Source organism: Chaetodon trifascialis, chromosome 14, assembly GCF_039877785.1.
Source record: "Chaetodon trifascialis isolate fChaTrf1 chromosome 14, fChaTrf1.hap1, whole genome shotgun sequence".
NCBI lineage: Eukaryota > Metazoa > Chordata > Actinopteri > Chaetodontiformes > Chaetodontidae > Chaetodon > Chaetodon trifascialis.
In genome coordinates, this window is record NC_092069.1 from 14,475,697 (window position 1) to 14,495,874 (window position 20,178).

Sequence of the window (20,178 nt, forward strand, 5' to 3'; positions counted from 1 at the left end):
AGACAGATGAGGGGTGAGTACGTTGAATAGCTTGTCTGTTTAAAGTAGAAATTCTACACAGAACTACTTTTTTTGGCCTTCAAAGAGCCATGTTACTTCCATATCCATAAATAATGCTTCAAATCCAAAACCCAGATGACAAGATTGAAAACAATCAGACCAACGCTGCCCCCTAGTGGCTTGTAATGCTGCAGAGGTTTAAATATCAAGCTAATTGAAGAGTTGGCACAAGGATACGAGTGAACTTGTAAACCCTCTTTATTAACTTTTTTTTACAGTATTCTAAAGAACATTGACAACTGGACAAACAAGAAAATGATCTGAACACAAAGAAAAGACTTAATTAAAAGGTACAGTATTTACAAATGAGCTCAACCTTTCTGGACTTTGGTGATCAGTTCATCACAAAGCTTGGTGAGCTCTTCAGCCTCCTTCTCCTGTAACAAAGGGAAAAAGGAAAAGAATGAAGATACTATCTGATGACGATATCTTCAAAACCTCTGCAGATGCACGCTGTCTTGCTTCATCATGACTCACCTTCTGGTCCAGGCTCTTCTCCAGTGACTGCACCTTCAGCTGCTCCCGCCGCAGCTGCGCTTGAAGTGCTGATACCTCAGCCTTGTTCTTGGATCGCACCTCAGCTATTTCTTCATTTGCACTGAAGATGAACAACAAATTAGACACTTCACGTCTTGCAATTTGCACTATTACCACAATAATCTGGTTTCTTACTGGCCAATTTTCTCCTCGGCGTGGGCCTTAAGGGTCTGGTAGCGCTGCTCCTCCTTCTTGATCCTTGCCAGATAGTCCTGAGCACAAGCTTTCAGTGTCTCTTCATTCTGGGAAAAAGGCAGAGAAAACAATTTACCAATCGAGCTGCCACAACTTTTGTTAAAAACCAAAGTATTTGCGGCTTATCCAACAGGGCAAGTGTTCATGTTTTCTAACCTTTTTGTAACCCTGAATAATTTCCTTGTACTTCTCCAGTCTCTTGAAAAGGTCGGAGAAAGATCTCTCCATGGTGTTCAGGTCATTCGACACTTGCTCCTTCTCCAGCAGGGCGTCGTTCAGCTTGGCCTGGAACACCTCCCTCTCATTCTCTTGATCAGCTGAATATTAAAAGAAATAATTAATAAGCTCTTTTTAACACATCATCACATCAAAAACCCTTAAGACTGTGGCTAAAATGTTCACTTACCCATCATTTTAGCAATCATGAGCTCAAACTCCGCAATTATTTTCCTGCATGGAGGAAAGAAAAAGGCATCAAATGTCTTGAAATCTTGGTATCCTTGATTTAAAATGACAAAAACAAAATCAACAAGCTCAGCTCACCTCATTTCTTGACCGTCGTCAAGAAGCTTTTTATACTTTGCGCTCCATTGTTCCTCCTTCTCCTTGGCCTGTGTGACAGAATGCACACTTTAATTATTCTGGAGGTTATGTTTCCCGTTAAGTCAAGTTATTAGTTAATATTAAGAGTCTTTTCCAACCAAATCAGGCAATTTACTTATTTTAATTGAAATGTGTGCGACTGCTTGTTAAACGCGTTCCTTTGATATTAGCAGCTTGTGTTTTATCCAGATTGCACTGTGGTTGAATCGGATTACTGGGAAGTGCTCCAGGGATTGTTTGGAAAACCACAGAAGCCACGCTGTCGTGGTCTGTAGAAAAATGCTCCATTCACACACACCCAAACAAAGTGACTTCAAAATGGGAAAACCTTGTCAGAGTTTGAAACGGCTGTTATTATTAGTCAAATAACAAATCACTGAGCAGCACGTACTTGTGCCTGAACCTTGGCAGTGGCTTCATCCATGTCTTTCTGACTGTACTTCAGCACTTCAATAATGGCGTCCTCTGTGTCTGCTGGCTGGGAGAACGGGGGGACGAGGCTCTCAAGGATCGTAGGAGGCTAGATGACAGTTGCAGTGTAAATAAATCAAGTTAGGAGAAGCAGCAAGGATGCCTTTTCCAAAACAGTGGACAGACACTTCCACTTATTTTAAGTTAAGTCAGCAGGCACAGTCAATCGTGGCAGTTCTAGAGTGACTTACTGGCACTGTAGCACCATCAAATGGTTTGAAATTATCCTTTTGTGGTGCGTTTGCAGTCTCTTTTTCTGCCATCTGTGAAGTTTCAAGCCTGTATTGAGGGGAAAAAAGCACACTTGTGAAGTAGTTTAAGTGGTAACATTTTCAAACAAAATGTCCGAAGCAGAACAAATTCAGCTCTAACGTCCAGTGACAGCAGCAATCAGACTAAGTGAAAACAGAAGTACGTCATACTGTGAAAGTAAGGCACTTGGGCGAGGGACGTGGGTGTGAGCCGCCGGGCCGGCAGACTTCTTTGGGCTCTCTCTCAGGAGGGGGTCGAATTTAAGGTACAGGGATTGTTTCCTCAATGCGGACTCCTTGAACTGCAGACCAAAAGAATCAAACATTTAAATAACTTCAGGTCACGCATGGACAATCAAATAATTTAGTTGTTTGACATTTGTGTCCGAGGTACTTACACTGCTGGACCCAAACTGTTCCAGGTAATCGATCTGTCCATCAAAATCATTGGCCATGACTAGAGATGAAGATCACAGGGTAACATGAAAATGAGTTTTCCGTTTAATGATGCTTCACAAAGAATACATTACAGCAACACATAACGAAGCAATTCTTTAATAGAAGAGTCATTTAACTTCGACCCAATCGCACATCCAACTCTAAAAACCTTGTGGAACCAGACAAAACAGAGTTACGGCCAACATTTACTTACACATAGTTCCAGGAACAAACTCCTCATTGAATTCTGACATCTGTGACGTCTGCTCAGGTTTACACGATTCAGGAAGCTCCGTTAGACTCTCCACGGGTTGTTGAGCTTGTTGAAATCCCTGGTCAGAGGCAGCCTTGTATTCAGCATTCCACAGTAAAATTAGTTTTTGTGAATAGCACACAAACGAAGGCAAGGTGAATGGAAAATGTGTCAGGATTGTATCAAACTTCACTTACCGCTTCAGGGCTGGGCTCAGCAGCTGGGACACTCTCTCCAGTGCTGCATAGGGGAAAAAGCAGAGAAAAATACAGTGAAATAAAGTGTTGTTGGCAAGTGTCTCCAGCAAATAAATGCCCGATATGGTCAGATAAAAAGGTTTACATACCATGCTGGTGATACAGCTTCCTTCTCCACAGGCTTGTCAGTTTTCTCTGGAATGGGGGCTTCCATGAGCACCGGGTTGGATTTCTTGCTGCACTTTGGAGAGTTGTTAATGTTTGATTGTGTGCCAAACGGATTGAAGTCTGGGTTGTCAAGCTTGTCAAAGTCAAATGAGTAAGACCCTTTGGAAACTGGAACATCGCTGACATCAGGCTTCACCGCAGTTTCATTCGGTGGTTTGACGTCAGATGTTCGCTTTCCCGCTTTAGATTTCAGACCAGGTGGCCTTTTGCCAAATTTCTTAGGTGGCGGTTTCGGTTTGACCTGGCTGTCGTCATCGAAGTTGAACTCAAGTTTGACTGGTCCCTCCCTGTTGGGGGCATCAGATGGCTGGGACATGCATTCAGCAGCTGAAGGTTTGGCAGCATTAGTTGAGATTGGGGCCACTGGAGATATGGGTTTCACCTCAGGCTCAGTGGGCACCTCTTGAGATGCCTCTGGTATATCAACAACAGTTGTGGGCGTATCTTCCTTAGTTTCCTCGACAGGTGGGTCCTGGTCTGGCACCTTCCTCCCAAGGACAGGGGAATTCTGAATTTTAGAGCCACCAGTTTGGAAAGGATTGATTGCATCAAGGTTGTCAAAATCCAAGGTGTACGAACCTTTTGCTGCCAGTGGAGCATCATCCACAAAACTGCCTGACACGTTGTCTTCATCAGCATTTTGAGACATTTTAGCAGGTTGTTTTTCATCAGGTGTGGCACTGCATGAATCTGGCTCCTCGACCGCCGGGACCTTCAGCACCGTGACCACACTGCTCTCTGTGGAGCTGATGTCAGAGGAGACTTCTGCCAGTGAGTTTTCCACAGACTGGGTGAAGGGAAGTGTCTCGTCTAGTGCCGACTCGACATTGGTGGGCTCTGCCAAAATACTCTCTGGGTTTGTGTGCTGGGGCTCAGTTTGAGGTGTGGGAGGGTTTTCAACAGCAGGCCTTGCAGGAGAGAGGAGCGTCTTATTAGACCCCTGAAATGGAGTGATCATGTCAAGGTTGTCAAAATCCAACTGATAGCTTCCTCTGCTTTGTATTGGCATCTCATCATCAGGATAGGAGGACACATCTGTGGAAAATTCAAGAAGATTAGCATCAATTTTTTCAGTATTCAGAGACATTCAAGGGAAATAACTTTAGAGTGTTGGACAAATTACCTTGTTGGGGCTCAATGGACGGCTCAGTGGCATCCAGCAGCAAAGTACTGTGAAAACAAAAACAGACTTGATTTAAATTGATTGGTCATTTCACTGGAAGCAATGCTACAGTATGAGAAATGTCACTTACTTTATTTTATCCAAATTTAAGGACTCCATTGCTTTTGTACACTCGTCCACACTTGTCATCTTGACAGACTTGGAGGGAGATAGAATCCTTTTAGTCATCGGGTCTCTTCGAGGAGTCTGAAAACAAACCTACACACAAGTAATGTGATCAGTAGAATGAATGTTAACCTGGATATGAAATGAACTACTGAAGAAATGTATAGTTTATTAATACCAGTCTTTCCCCATATTTGTGAATAACAGGAGCTGATATACTTCACAAATGTGAGCTAGAAACTTGTCCGAGAGATCCACCGATACAAGTGCTCGCCATTTTTTGTTTGATTACAATGTGTTAAAAGTTGTGTAGATCTATGCTGCAAATGCACTGAGGAGGGTCAAAGAATCAAACATTTGAAAGGGTGTTCAGGTGAAACAAAACTACCAATCTCCCTAGCTGTAGAAGAGGCTTAACTTGGTGACGCTTGTAAGTGTATGTAATTTTCAGCCTGGTGTCATTATGGTGTGTGAAAAGATCTAAAGAAGTGAGACGACGCTGTACCTTGGTCCCCTTTGGCACAGTCTTGCTGGGCAGGTTCTCTGTCTGACGCAGGATGGAGGGCCTCCCAGTTGGCTGATCCAAGGCAAAAATGTCGTTGTTCTGCTTTCCTCCAGGGCAGACCCCACGATTTTCATCATTCACATCGACAGAACTCATCCTGGAAGAAGCAGAGAGAGACAAACTGCAAGTTAAAGGGCTGCACTGAGGGAGGTGTCCTCCTGACAGCTGCAGGCAGTTGATAAGGCACTTTTGGTCATGGGGTTTACTGAGGTGTGTAAAAATGATCTGTTAACAGCAGAATCAGGACAAATGTGACTCTGCCAATTTACTTATGTTGGTGAATTATATTTTGAAAGTGCATATTGTTTTTACTGATATAATAAACTTGTCTAAATACAGAAAGGTGTTGCAGCTGAAAAGGGTGGAAAAGTAAAATGTTTTTTCTTGAAGAGCTGAACCATGACCCGTTTAGTTTTTATAAAAAAATGCAGATACACGTCGGTATCTGAGTAGTGTATATTATGACCAATAAGTATCAAGACAGCAGTACAGCAATGCCAAAAGGTTTTGAGGTAGAAACAGTTCGTTCGTTGCATAGTTTGTCCACCAGAGGGCACTAACAAGTTCCCTTTTCAACAAGCGTTAACAGAAGAGGCAACATTCATAGTTGGATGACTTGGTCACCTGATCTGTCTAATAATCTACATTCTGACTTGTCACAGCAAGAGAAGCACTGGTGTAATAAACTGTAATTCATAACTATGCTGTTCCATGAAGGAGACCAGTAAGCCATGCTGGTGAGTAAGTATGCACAATGCAGGGCCCTGGAACTGGATATGAAATGGCTGAAGTGATCTCCAAATGACTTGGTTTTAATTTGCTCGCAAGATTTAAATGATACTGATGTCCATAAATGGGTGGTGGCATCAGAGTCAGCACAGGATTTAACAATTTGAGTAGCAAGTACACAAAATCTAAAATCTTAAGTTTTGAATGATAAATGACATTTTGATTATATGCTGAGGTATTAATGTGTGCATGCAAGCTTTTGGATTAGCTGGTAACATTACTGAAGGTCAAGAACAACCTGAATTCAGAGATTCACCCACACCTCCACGAAAGACATGTGCGCCCACATCGTTAGTGCACTGCATTTTTGTCACACTGATGTGTTTGGGCCAGCGTTGCCAACGTTTTCATCCATCCGTTACTTCTTGGCATGTTAGCATTCAGAGGGCAAACTACTGACCGTGTACCGTGTGACTCAACGTGGACAGCTAAGTTAGTCATTGCCGAACGTTAGCTGGGCATTTTATAAAAGTCCCAACCAATTTCGACATCTATGTTAGGCTAACATTAATATAACCAACTTGCGCTAACAGTTAATTAACAACAAAGGCTACGTTAGCTAACTAAGCTAGCTGTTGACGTTGAATAAACGTTAAACTTTGCTAAAGTGGAGGAAAACTAAAACGTTTAATGAACAAATAACAGCAGTTCGTAAATGACTATATTATGGTCATATAGTCACCACCTACCTCAAAAACACAGATGCAGTTGGCCGAAATTACACCGTCTTTGGTCAAAGCATCAAACTGCTCGGTGACCAACAAGTAATGATGAGCTTTTGAAAAATCCTCGCTTCTCTCTGCGACAACCGTTTGGAATTTAAAAGTCTTGAAACGTACCAATAAAATTGCAGGAAACGTTCAAAGGAAACGCGCTTCCTGGTTAGGCAGCCAATCGCGCGACAGAACGGATATGAGCCAATTGACGACTGCGCCCAAAGAGCCAACTTCATAGAGTATAGACACGGCAAGAAAAACAACCAAAAACAGCTGGAGTGACCCACGCGCGCTACACGCAACAGCAAGAAAATAGACGACATTGTTTTTAACAACACTACCATTTGAGTGCCATCAGGGCATGAACTGCTTTACGAACCACTTTGAAAGTTGCTTTATGTACTAACAGTAGAACACTTTCACTCACTTTCCCTTATATGCGAAACACAATGCTTGATTTTCACTTGAATAAGTAATAACACTGTCTATACATAACTGGGCAATAAAGTGATAATCCCACTGAATACACTGTCAAAACATGATTGCTTTGAGTGTGTCAAAAGAAAAGTGATTTGGATCGTCTCCCGGCTTTGAAAGCGAAGTGGGAAGTGATGCTGAGAGACTTCTCTTGTTGCTTTTTTTTTTTTTTTTTTTTTTTAAATTTTGAGCATCAGTGAATGTTGTGCTCTTTTGTATGTGTTAATGTGATCTAGTGGACGTTTTAATGCCATCAACGGTAAAGATGAGCTGGATGGAAAAACGAGCAAAAGGCTCTCTGACCAATCGTATGCCCAAAACACATTGTAACCTGAAATTAACGCTAATGACTTCTCACCTGACAAAAAAATTCTAAGGCCATTTTTGAGTTTTGCGTGGTTAAAACCTAACATTAATTAGTTATATTTCTACTTTGTATTTATTTAGCGAATTAAATCCTATTCTTTGATTTATCCACACTTACAACTGCATATTCCTGATTTTATTAGTAGTTAATGTATGTAAGTAATAAATTGATGTCTACAGTTGGCAGTATTGCTCCTATTAGAATATTATTAAATTGGTGGAAAACAATGCGTAGGAATTACTTTATTTTATCATCTTCGGGAAGTCATAGACTGACATTCAAAATTCTGCGTAGTAGTGAGTTAGTAGCAGACCCGATATTCATACATTTTTGTACAAGAAACACGTCGATGTTTGTAACTTCGCAGAAAAAGTTGATCTTGAGAAAGTGAAGTATGATACTCAAAACTCCTCATGAAGGCGTGACGTTGCATCCTCCGGTACTGTAGGTGGCGGTGGCGGTGTGGCAAATTTCAGCCGACAGTGAACTACTAGAAGAAGAAGTAGCGCCAGACCAGCCCGCCAATTTCAAGGGATGTAAACAGTGCTGTCCTTCGTCTGACTCCGACATGAAGAGATTTAATTTTACAACATAATGGCGAACATTTCTTTGTCAACAATGAATTCCAGCGGAAAAGGTACTGCACAATACATCCATTTATTCACTTAGCAAACTAATATGCTGTCAAAATGCTACAGTCAGCCAAGCTTATTGACGCTAACATTCACAGCTTCTTGTGGTAACGTTCACAAGCTAATTAGCGTTAACCTAAAGCTAGTTGGAGTCAGCTAGCGTTAACGTCAAGTATGTAACGCTACTATCTCGACTTAGCATACTAGTGTGTATGCACTAATTTATATAGCTGTTAACGTTAACTGCTGCTTTAGGATGTCAAACTACGAGGTGAATAAACCGTTAACGTTATCATTTTGTTGACAGGATGTGGCGATTCAACCGAGCTTGCTCCCAGGTAATGTACCTTTAGGACGCTTTGCTTGTTTCTTTCAAACAAAAATGACAGCACTACGCTGCTGTGCTAACATTAACATTACACATACTAACATATAGCAAACTTAGTCGTGTGCCCATATCCATTTGAATAAGATGTATTATGGTACTGTATCAGGGCTAATACCATAGGTTACATGTACAGTAAGTCTGTGTAATCTGTGTGTGTTTACCTTTATCTTTGTAAGGTAATTGAGAGTTTGACAATCAGGTATAACTTTACAGTGTATATCTAGTAGTCAGTGAATCATGAGAGCAGCTACAATAGAATAAATGTTTTAATGTCCCTCTAAACTTAACTGGCACCTGTGGTAACAAACAATTACTTGTCTTGGTGATGTTTTGTTCTCAACATCATTTATTTGTTTTACAAGTGCTAATGTTTTTATTCTTTTTTATTATTATTTATGGTCCTACAGCACTGACAGCGATTGCATCAAAGTTTTTGTGCGAGTACGACCTCTGACCCAGGGTACTGGGCTGACCACAGATGGCGATCAGAGTCTCTGTCTCTCTGTCACTTCACCCAATACCATCCGTCTGCTCTCAAAGCCAGAACCACGGACCTTCACCTATGATCATGTTGCTGACATGGACACATCTCAGGTTGGGAGCACAGCCTTGCATGAGTAAAACCTTGAGTGACCAATACAGAGGGAGATGTAGCTTGTATAAGGCATAAAGTTGGTCCTAGTGTGATCTTTACATGTGATTTTTCAACAGGACTCCGTATTCACCAGTGTGGGCAAGAACATTGTTGAGTCTTGCATGAATGGTTATAATGGAACTATATTTGCCTAGTAAGTGGTCTTTACATTGTTTATGTATGGTGTAAAATTAACAGTATGTCATGGCACAATCATGCTGGACTGTGCATCATGTGCAGCACCCACTCAATTTCTTGTGTGATTCCCCTCTTGCTTCTGCAGTGGACAAACAGGCTCAGGGAAAACGTTCACCATGCTTGGTGAGAATTCAAGATATTATATGTATTGTGTAACCTCACATTCTTTCAGATCCAGCAGTAGAATGATTGCAGTGACACATTTCTGTCTTTTTTGTTCCAGGACCGTCTGAGTTAGATAACTTCACAGATGAACTAAGGGGGGTTATTCCTCGAAGTTTTGAGTATCTATTTTTTCTAATCAACAGAGAAGTAGAAAGGGTGAGCTGTAACATTTCATCACTGTGAAGGTGTTGTAGACCAAATATTTCATGTTTCTTTATAATGAATTTGGTGCTTTGTTTGTTCTTTTCCCTTAAAGTCTGGCCAGTCCAAGAGTTTCCTTTGCAAATGTTCATTTATTGAGATATACAATGAACAAATTTATGACCTTCTGGACACCGCCTCAGCCAGCCTTTTCCTCAGGGAGAACATCAAGAAAGGTTTGTTTGTTGAGGGAGCTGTGGAGAAGTTTGTCAACTCAGCTGCTGAAGCCTACCAGGTATGACTAATTTGCTTGTTGTGTCTCATAGAAGGTTATTGTTCTGACTGTAATACATGGAAATGCTCATAACTGAATCATTGGTTGGGATGAAACTCCTATATCTCTATATACCTTGTATCCAGTTCCATTATTATTCCATTATCCATGGTGCTGTGCAGTATAAACTGGGTTCTTCTTTGAGCTGTGTCAAATTTTTACTCTAATGTTGACATTAAATTGAGGTGCCATCTTGCAAAATGGACTGTGGGAGTGTACAGAATTTGTGTTTGAAACTTCTTAGGTGCTGTCTATGGGCTGGCGTAATCGCAGAGTGGCCTCCACCTCCATGAACCGCGAGTCCTCAAGATCTCATGCTGTGTTCACCATGACTTTGGAGTCCAAAGAGTCCATCAATGAAGTGGTGAACATCCGAATGTCTCAGTTGAACCTGGTAGATCTGGCAGGGTCTGAGAGGCAGAAAGACACACACACAGAAGGCTCTAGACTCAAGGTGCGATGATTTCAGTCTCTTCTTCCGGTACTGAATATATGATTTTAGCTGTTGCTAACAGCTGTTGTCTGTACTGCTTCTCTTGTAGGAGGCCAGCAGTATCAATCGCTCCCTCATGTGCCTTGGTCAGGTGATCATGGCACTGGTTGACGTGTCCAATGGGAAGAACCGCCACATCTGCTACAGGGATTCTAAACTCACCTTCTTGCTAAGGGTGAGTGTTTCTAAGTGCAGGTTGTAGCTTCAGTGGAGAATGTGCTATAGTCATGTGTATCAGCATGGAGTCAGTTTCCCTGGAATTATGGCATTGTACAAACCGTATGTTCAGTGGCATGGGGTGGTGTGTGTTTATGTGAAACATTTGTAAATGACTAAATGCCATTATTACATAAAACATATGTTTCCATTTTGCTATTTTGTCTACTGAAATCTCTATATTTGTTTTGGAAAGACATTATATACTATACGTTAAACCCAGCGATGAACCATTTGAACAAATACCGGTGGTGATGTGAGCTGGTTCAAATTGAAGCAAGCATGTATAAATCTTGTACACATTCAGGTGTATAATATTACATTAAAAATGTGATTGCGCTTGCTTTGCAATTTGAATAGACGATATGCACTGTAGCAATTTTATTGTTATTATTGCTATTTCAGGACTCTCTTGGAGGAAATGCAAAGACTTACATCATAGCCAATGTGCATCCTGGTTCAAAGTGTTTTGGAGAAACACTGTCCACCCTGCACTTTGCCCAGAGAGCAAAGTTGATCAAGAATAAGGTATCAGACACAACTCAGTATTGTGTTAAAGCAGACTAAAACAAGTTCTGTGATTTAAAAATTAGAGCACTTTATAGACTCGTCCCTATATAATTATTCTGTCTTGCCAGGCCATTATCAATGAAGACACACAGGGAAATGTGAGGCAGTTACAAGCTGAGGTGAAGAAGCTGAAGGAACAGCTCGCACAGGCACTGGCTTCTCAGCCGGTGCACTATGGGAGAGATGTAGCGCCAGGAGGACCACAACTTCCCAATGGTAATGATACGCAGATCAAACATATGTCTACCTTAACACCGTGAAAGTAACATCCTCTTTAAAGCATTTGCACACATCCAAAATGGAATACACAGATTCCTTAAACACAATAACTCTATTACATACAATTACAGTTACATGTTTTTTTTTGTTTTTTTTCTGGTGTGTTGCAAAAGTGTAAATCAGTGTTTCTCATCAGGTCCATCCACAGAAATTCAACACAATGTCTCATATAAAGCAAAATTTATTGCTGCTGTTCATCTGTGGAAGAAACGAGAAGAGGAGAAGAGGGTATGGGAACTGTTTTTTGCATTGTGTCTGTTTATTTTTTAGAAATTATGTTGCTGTGAAGAAATAATGTTGGTGCAGGGAAACCTACAGTGATGTTTTACTAAACTCAGATGCTGCTGGAGAAACTGGCTCAGCTTGAGGAGGCCTGGACCCAGAAAGACAAGTTCATCCATTCCAGCAGAATGATTGTCAAGTTTCGAGAGGACCACATATTTCGCCTTGAAAAGAAATTGAAGGAGGGACAAGGCTTACTGTCAGACAAGGAGTCTCAGGCTCTGATTGACCAGCTGAAAGAAGAAATAAAGGTCTTGAGTGATCAGGTACAAAATCTAATCCGATTTGAGCACTGCCTAACCTGCTACTCATGACTACATACAGTATGCCTGTATAATGTGTAGATACATTGCTAGTAATGAGGACCTATAATTCAGATCTCAAAACCTGAAGTTACCACAAACAATTCTAGTGAAAAAGTAAGAAATCCAATCCTAAATGCCAGAGATAGGTCTCTTCATAGGTTTGTATCCATCGTCTGGAAGGCACAACAGGTTTATGTTAGATTCTCTATTAGTTGTTTTTTCTTAAAATAATGGCCAAAATGTTAAATCTGTTCAATGCCCTTTCAGGTTGAACATCACCCAAAGATGACTCGGTGTGCAGCGGAGAACTTCAGTCTCAGACAGGAGAACCATCATCTCCGCTCTCTTGAATCAGTGGTGAAAGCTGAAGAGGCTGCAACCACAGTGGCTGCAGAGCTGGAGGAGGTCTTCCAGAGGGCTATGGAGACAGAGAGACTCACAGAGGGTAAGATATTAATCATCTTTATTCGTGAAAAGGTAACAGAACTGTATTATATCCTATATATGTGTGAATAAACTCATGTTGCTCCACAGCTCCAGCAGCCTCTTCAACCCCTACGGCTGCAGCTACAACCGAGAGACTGAAGGCTCAGCTGCTTCAGAAACAGTCTGACCTCACAGCTGCCCTTCAGGCCTTTGAGGAGTACAAAGAAGTCACCAAGTAAGGAGGGTATTTGATGAAGTTAACCACTCTTAAAGAAACCCCTCCAAAAGCTCGAAATATATGCCACCACCTTTTCACCACCATCTTAACAGTAAATAGTCAAAAACGATATCTCACTCTGTTTCATATATCTTATGGTGTAACAATATTCCGATATTGGGCACATTAAAATATTGTACAGCTTCTTTCAAGCCTCAGGACAAAGCTGTTTTTTCCTTAGACCACTACAATATTATAGTTTTCCTCATTGTAAGGTGGATTTATTTTGTGATCTTAATGAAAGCCTTCAGTGCCTTTATAGGCTTATAGAGCAGGTTTTTGCAGAGCTTGATGTGGCTTCTGGGTTGTGCTTTGTGTTCTAGGAAACAGATGTCTCAGCTGGAGTCTGAGAAAAGATACCTTGACAAGTCAAACAGGCATCTGGAAAACATTTTGGAGGCCACAAACGCTCACAAAAAACAGGAGGTCTCTGAGCTCAACAGAATTCATGTTGAAACTATAAAGGTGAGTGGATGCTGAAATTTCTAGTCAGAATACTGTGATCTGAACCCTTCTTATTCAATGAACTTTTGCTGTCATTGTAAAAAAAAAATTCTCTTTTATCCTTCAAATATCTGTTCCACCAGATTCTTACCACGCCCACCAAGGCATACAACTTGCGCTCCCGCCTCTTGCCTCTCTCCAGCCCGGACCACCTGAATGGAACAGACGGTAATGCAGACGACATTTGGGATGAGCAGCCGCCTTCAGACATGACTGAGATGGCCTTGACTGAGGAATTGCGTCAAGTGCAGGTTCAGAAATGTGGATTATCTCTCTAATATATGTCCACAGAACACATGAAGTCCTCTCATTGTGTTATACTCTCCCGAATTTCTCATCAGGAGCAAACTAGCCGTGTCCAGACACAGCTGAATGAGGAGGAGCTGAAGAACAGCAAGCTGTTGCAGCAAATTGCAAAACTTGAGGAGCAGATCACTGTGATATCACAGGAGTCTGACCGCAAGGATGAGGTAGAATTTCCTTTAAGTTCCTCATTGTTGGAAGAGTGTAGCATGGGCCCAGGAAGAGCTCCTCAAATTTTGGAGAGGATTAGAATCACAAGGCAGATACACAAAGTATTTTTCACTTTGCTAACATTACATGATAGAGTATTTGGTCTTGGTGGAATAAATTCCATACATTTTAACGTCCAGTAGGTGGTAGTAAAGTGCAATTGTGGCAAAATAGCCAATTGTAGACACAGTCCAGTACCAGTCGTCCTCTGGGGTAGCTGACACATAGACTTCATGCAAAAAGCCAGTCATTATGCGGCACTTGGGAACTGGTTTCATGGGAGAACTGGTAAAATTGTGATATCGCAAAAAATATGTTGTTGTTTTTTTTTCTCAAACATGTGGCTATAGAAGTGTAAATACACATGTTATGCAACTAATTATTCTCTCACTCACATCCAAAAGTAAATTGTCTCCAATAAACTCCACCAGAGACATTGAGGAAAAATGTTCGAACTCACGAGAACAGGCAATAATGTTGACCGTGAAGTTTGCCCTGGGAGATTTGCTTATCAAAGTGCACTATTGGCCTTTGTGCAGGTCTGCAATCTCTCAGCGCCCTTCAACTTTATAGCTTTATCTTATTGAAACTTAATATTATATTAAATATTTTATTAGATATTAAAAAATATATTTGATGTCTGGGAATAAAAAATGCCCTTAATTATTCTGTGTTCCTAATTGTTTTTTACACCTGATGCAGCTGCTTTCTACTGAGCGAGCTAACAAGAACAGAGATCAGCTGAACCTGCAGCAGAGCCTTGAGTCTGAGCAGCAAGCCGCTGAAGGTGAAGTTCTGATGTTTCTCCTGTGCCGTGTTTAGCCTGTGAATAATCACCTGTCTGGTCTACCAATGTGACAACTCTCCCTCCCAACATTCCCCTACTTGCAGTGTTGAGGAGTGAAATCCGCGATTTACGCCTGGTACTGCAGTCATCTGATAAGGAGCTGGCCACCGTGAAGGACAAGCTCAGAGAGGCCCAGAGCGAGCAGCAGAGAGAGACGAGCCAGCTATCCAACAGTCTCATCAGCACACAGCTCCAACTTGACAAAGTCCAGTAAGCATGAATCAAACACCTCTGCACTGTTGCTCTTCTTTTTCTGATAACTTTATGAGCCCAAAACTACGGTGTCTTCATTCCAGCTTGGAGTGGGAGCAGCTTCTGGAGCAGCATCGGACACTGCAGGATTCATTTGACCAGCTGCAAGCTGAGGCCAAGTTTGAGGCTGATCAGGCAAGACAGCAGCTGGAGGACGGGCAGCAGGAGATTGATAAACTCAAAGCACGGCTCACGGTCAGTGAACTCACGAGCTCAATGAAATGTAGGCTGTGATCTCCTAATTGTCTACATGTTCCACTCTTATATATATTTTTCTTCTGTTGCAGGAATTGAATAATTCTCTGCAGTCTGAGCAAGAACATACAAGCACCCTGATCTCCCAGTTACGAGAAAACAAAGAAAATACATCAAAGTGAGTTTTGTCAGTCTGTGTGCTGGTAGCTTTGTCTTTTATAAAAGGACTTGACAGCAGATTTCAATGTTTAAAATAGCTTGTATTAACATGAGTGACCTTGGTGTGTGCCCTCAGAGAACTTGTTGAAACTGTGGAGCAGAATACACAGCTGAGGATACAAGTCTCAGACCTGACAGCACAAAATCAACAACAGGTCAGTACTAAGAGTATGCATGTTTAAAATTCTAACTATTTGATATAACAGTCATTGCCGCTCAGTAGCTAAGCCTAGTTGTCTGTCTGATTTTTGCTTTTTAAGGCTTCCAAAATTGTTGATCTTGAGCAAAATCTCAAATCTGCCAGTGAAACAATGAAAGGCTTGGAGCAGAAGATTGAACAGGACAAAGTAAGCCTGGGTTGACAATTCTCCCCCTATTCTTACTTTTTCAAATATAACTTCAATGTGTCTGCTACCTTCCTGAATCCCATCTGTGTATTTTGACAGGATGTTGTTTTAGATCTGATTAATCAAACCAGAGACCTCCGCTGTGAGCTGAGCCAGAAGGACCAGAACATTTCCCACCTGTCTGGAGACATCAAAGACATCACAGTACTTTACTCCTCCTATTTCACCCTATATTTGGCTTAAATAGCCTCACTATTTGTAATAGTTACCTATTTCTTTAATCAAACACTTTGTACTGTAGATAGGTTTAATGTTTGGCTCAATCAAGGCATGTTTATTGTAATGATGCCATTGTTCTTCCAGGCCAAGTACAGCGTTGCCTGCCTTGAAAAGGAGGATATCACAGAGCAAAACTCCAAGATGCACACAGAAATCTGTGACCTGAAAGAAGCTTTAGACAGACGTGTAGCATCCAACAATATAGAGGTATGTTTGGAAAAAAAAAATAAAAAAATTAGACATTTTTGTGCCAATTTTAGTAATTAATGTCCTCACCGGTTTTGCAGATAGCAAAATTTTAGGCTAATTAATGAAGCTACAACATTCAGCATGTGTGTGTCTGTCCTCAGGTCGAGGTGTTGCAGGAGGAGATCGCTTATGCCACGGAGGAGATTGAGAGACTCACTAAGGTCTTAGATGAGCAGAACAACCTCCTTCAAGCTTCTCAAGAGCAAACAGCCCAGAAGGATATCATGATACAGAAATTGCAGCAGAAGGTGAAGTTGTTTTTATCATCTCAACACAGAAAACAAATCATCAGTAAAGTATGATTGTTTTCTGTGTGTCAGAATTACTAAATATGAAAACTCTCCTTTTGTACCAGGTGCAAAAACAGCAAGAAGCTGTTGAAAGAACTATTAGACATGGAAGTTTTGAACCCCTTGTTGAGCCAACAGTCACACCCAGATCATTACCTCGGGTAAGACTTTTTTGTGGTTTATTTGTTCTTTAATCCTGTATTCACAAATACAGCTTGTATAGCCTTTTTAATAATTTCCATTCAGAAATGCAACAGGTGCTAATCTTTCTTCTTCGGTTCTTGAATTTCTCTATTTCTCAAGACACCATGCACTCCAGGAAGTTTCAGTAGGGACCTGACCCAGGTGCTGGAGAGCCAGGAGAGGGAGCTGGAGAATCGCCGCTCCTCCATGATGACCATGGAAATTCTTTTAACCGAGTTGAACGCTGAAAGAACTGCCAAGAACGAGGAGATCCAAAGGCTTAAGGTATAGCTTTGTGCTAAGGTTGAATTAATGCACAGCCATTCATTTTTTTTCTACTCTAGACTAAATATGAAAAGGTTTAAGGTCATAATGAACTTTGAAGTCCATCAATATTGATGATGTGTTTTCTCTGTCATCAGACACAGCTGACTGAGAAAGAGATGGTCCGAATAGAGATCCAGACTTTACTTGATGGGTTTTGCGCCAAGCAGAGCCAGAGTGGAAATAATAATAGGTTGAGTTTCTTTATCCAGTTGTTGAGCAGTCCAGTACCCTAAAATACCTCCAGTCATCCATTGTTGAGGGCATAAGTGAGCTGAATAATGTTAATCTTGTCGTTTTCAGTGAGGATTTGAACACCATCAAACAGTCCTTAATTCAAGAGCTACAGCAGGAGAGAGCAGAAAAGGTTTGTATTTCATTATCTGTTTTTGATTTTTGCTTCAATAATAAGAATAATAAACTTGGTTTGTATACATTAATTAAATAATCAATTTACTATTTGTTCCTCTTATTCATTAACAGAGCAAAATAATGCAGAAGCTGTCTGATACTCTAAAAAGGTGAGGAGCTCTGGTTTAGTTAAGTAAATTAATCAACATTTTGTAATTGCATGTCATTCTGATCCTTCACTGATACTGACCTTTGAAAAAACGTCTTTGTTGTTTTTTTGTGTTGTGAATTAGACTGCAGACGCAGGAGTCAATGTTAGCCCAGTCTCAAACCTGCGTTCAGGAGCTGACCACTGAGCTGAGGAACCGCTGTCTAGAGTTGAGAGAGCTGAGCCACAGGATACAGGATGAGGAGAAACTACTCCAGGTCAGAGCTCTGCTCAGTAGATGAGGATGTCTTTCACCAGAGAAAGCATTTTCAGTGACGTACCTTTCAAGTGTGATGAAATGGTAATGCTATCGGTAATGAACTAATGCTAGCTGAACTGCAGTATAAAGACACAAAAAGCAACAAGAAAAACAGTCACTGCCATCCAACCTACTACTCTTGTTGTTTAGTTGCCTTCAAAAAAGGCTTAGCAGTGGGCAGGACAGCCACCTGTCAACTAGCAGGAGGGGGTGCTGTGTTACATAGTGATGCAGACAAGTACCGGAAGATATTCAGCCTTCAGTGACATAAACTGGAGAAAAAAAGCTGCACATCTTCTCATTGGAGAAGCTGGAACCATAATGTTTGTATTTTTACTTGAAAAATCCTTTGATCCACAATTCAACCTTAACGATTGGTCCATTATTAAAATTGTTGCCTTTTAATCTTCTATCAATTGACTAATTGATTATTTGAGCTACAGTACTTATTTTCTGTTTTACAGGAGAACGAGGTTCTCCGTAAGCAGAATGTTCAGCTGTCGGAGGAGAATGGAAAACTTGTGGGGCATAAGAACCACAAACAGAGGATTGAATATCTGGTGAAGCTGAAAAAGGAAAACACCAAACTTCAAGAGGTAACTGACATTTCTGCTCAGCTATGAATGTTTCTTTTTGTTCATCTGTGCACGGTGAATATGTCACTTCAACCAACATTGTGCTTTTCTATTCTTTTCAAGGAAAATGAAAAGCTCAGAACGGAGATCGGCTTGATGCGAGACCACATTGGATGTCCGCCACCAGAGATGACGTAAATTCTTCATTTGTGGTGAACTTGCATTTTTACCAGAGGAAAAAGTGAATTTTTAAAAACATTTTTAACTTTTTTGACTTGGTCAGTTCTTTAAATGGTTTCAAGTACAAAGGCATTATGATTCATGTTTTTATTTTTTACATTCAGGGAATGTGCAGTAATGTTTTCTTATAACGTGCGCACATTATAATAAAATATTTTATTTGTATAACATCTTTGATACAAGAAATGCAGCTCAAAGTGCTTTACAACAAAGAAATCACATACACCGTACTTCTCACAAAAAAATACATGGAATGTGCATAAAAGCAGGGATAGAAAATTAATGATGGATGAAAGATGGTAAATAATTCCCTCTTGATGATAGTATTTGTAAAAATAAGACAAAGATGTATAAAACAGGAATCGAATGCCACAATTAACATAAAATCTGATAGAGAATACAACCCTCTGGATAATATTAGTAAAAAAAAAGACAAAAACAAAATGGAGAATGTGTATGATAAGGCAGAAAACAAAGGCCACCGAATAATACCATTAAAGTTAATTGGAGAGTAAATGAATGTATAAAAAAACATAAAATACAACATTTTAAAAGCTGCACAGCCGTGCATAAGTGTGAGGCAAAGTGCACACAAGGTTCAGGCCTGTATCAGGAAAGTCAAAGCTAGTTCAGGACTAAAGTGAAGACGTAGGTTTTTAGCTTTCTTTTAAGTAGCGAGTCCCTTAAATATCCACAGGTAGTCTGGTCCAGAGCTTTGGAGCATAATCAGCAAAGGCTGCATCCCCCATTGTCTCTCTTCTGTTGCTGTGAACCAGTGCTCTTGAAGGTAAATGGTTAACCGTTCCTCGCCCATTAGGGGCCTTGTATATGAGGAGGAGGACAACAAAGTTTTTGCCTGGAGGCATACTGTACCTTTACAGTGATCTGCTATTACAGCAGCAATGACTGACCAGCTGTGACGTTACTTCCTTTAGTCCAGCTTCAGCTTTTCTTGATGGGTTGTCACATTGGTGTCAGACTACAATGAAATTACAACAATGCTGAATAACATCTTAATGTGAAAACTGAACATTTCTATGTTCAGAACCTAGGTGCTAACGGTTCATCAGGTGCTGTGATTGTTGCTTGGCCACCTCAGTTGTATATATGTCTTGCTTCATGTGCTCATATGCTATTTTTTTCCTGAACAGTAAAGGAACTGAAAAAATAAACATCTCATCATAAAAACTTGAGAAATGTGATCCATGTCTTTGGATGTCTACAGTAATAGTAATGGTAAATTAAAAGTTAAGGACTATTGGCCTTTGGCTTACTAACACTGTGACCTGAACATGTCACATTTCCTTTGTTGTTGTTGTTTTTTTGTCAGTGACGGAAAGTACATTTTATTTGTACACAGTACTGTAGTGCAGTTTGGAGGTACTCCTACTTGAGTATTCCCATTTTATGTTCTGTATATATTCCACTAGATTTTACCCACAAATATGGTTCATAACATATGATGCATTGTGTAGATAAAACTGCCCAAAACTATATGAAGTCAAAATTTGCTCCACAAGTACTTCTTACATAATACATCAGTATTAATATTCTAAAGCAGATAGAGG

The 20,178-nt window shown here is 40.6% G+C and overlaps 2 protein-coding genes across 3 annotated transcripts; one reads left to right on the plus strand and one right to left on the minus strand.

The window, feature by feature from the left end:
• Positions 1-242: 242 nt before the first annotated feature.
• On the minus strand, positions 243-6,639 carry tacc3 (transforming, acidic coiled-coil containing protein 3). 2 transcript variants are annotated; one of them, XM_070978473.1, is made up of 17 exons: positions 6,565-6,639; positions 5,027-5,183; positions 4,487-4,614; positions 4,357-4,403; positions 3,155-4,268; positions 3,006-3,048; positions 2,770-2,902; positions 2,516-2,574; positions 2,289-2,419; positions 2,058-2,145; positions 1,787-1,915; positions 1,336-1,403; positions 1,199-1,242; positions 949-1,109; positions 733-839; positions 538-658; positions 243-437 (listed from the first exon to the last, which is right to left on the minus strand). In XM_070978473.1, the coding sequence occupies exons 2-17, from the start codon at positions 5,180-5,182 to the stop codon at positions 372-374; spliced, it is 2,595 nt and encodes an 864-aa protein (XP_070834574.1). In that variant the 5' UTR covers position 5,183; positions 6,565-6,639; the 3' UTR covers positions 243-371. The 2 variants fall into 2 exon arrangements, with proteins under 2 accessions (XP_070834574.1, XP_070834575.1); XM_070978474.1 differs by having other exon boundaries at positions 264-437; positions 2,770-2,887.
• Positions 6,640-7,955: 1,316 nt separating this feature from the next.
• kif15 (kinesin family member 15) lies at positions 7,956-18,646 on the plus strand. Its single transcript, XM_070979320.1, has 35 exons — positions 7,956-8,072; positions 8,375-8,405; positions 8,863-9,049; positions 9,167-9,243; positions 9,373-9,410; positions 9,511-9,608; positions 9,709-9,888; positions 10,172-10,381; positions 10,470-10,595; positions 11,042-11,164; positions 11,275-11,422; positions 11,622-11,713; positions 11,824-12,033; positions 12,340-12,517; positions 12,607-12,733; positions 13,099-13,240; positions 13,363-13,530; positions 13,621-13,749; positions 14,495-14,579; positions 14,684-14,849; positions 14,936-15,086; positions 15,179-15,264; positions 15,382-15,460; positions 15,566-15,652; positions 15,752-15,856; positions 16,016-16,138; positions 16,282-16,428; positions 16,536-16,631; positions 16,774-16,938; positions 17,076-17,170; positions 17,281-17,344; positions 17,461-17,498; positions 17,622-17,754; positions 18,260-18,391; positions 18,494-18,646. Exons 1-35 carry the CDS (start codon positions 8,030-8,032, stop codon positions 18,566-18,568), a joined length of 4,134 nt encoding a protein of 1,377 aa, XP_070835421.1. The 5' UTR covers positions 7,956-8,029; the 3' UTR covers positions 18,569-18,646.
• The last annotated feature ends 1,532 nt before the right edge of the window (positions 18,647-20,178 follow it).

What these genes read in the sequence shown, in the direction of transcription:
- tacc3 (XM_070978473.1), bottom strand. Translation starts at nt 5,182, where the DNA reads ATGAGTTCTGTCGATGTGAATGATGAAAATCGTGGGGTCTGCCCTGGA. An exon ending in TTAAATTTGGATAAAATAAA is followed by an intron (nt 4,404 to 4,486) that starts GTAAGTGACATT and finishes TTGTTTTCACAG; the next exon opens with TACTTTGCTGCTGGATGCCA. An exon ending in TTATTCAGGGTTACAAAAAG is followed by an intron (nt 840 to 948) that starts GTTAGAAAACAT and finishes CCTTTTTCCCAG; the next exon opens with AATGAAGAGACACTGAAAGC.
- kif15 (XM_070979320.1), top strand. Translation starts at nt 8,030, where the DNA reads ATGGCGAACATTTCTTTGTCAACAATGAATTCCAGCGGAAAAG. An exon ending in TGAGCAGCAAGCCGCTGAAG is followed by an intron (nt 14,580 to 14,683) that starts GTGAAGTTCTGA and finishes CCCTACTTGCAG; the next exon opens with TGTTGAGGAGTGAAATCCGC. An exon ending in CAGAGTGGAAATAATAATAG is followed by an intron (nt 17,171 to 17,280) that starts GTTGAGTTTCTT and finishes TGTCGTTTTCAG; the next exon opens with TGAGGATTTGAACACCATCA.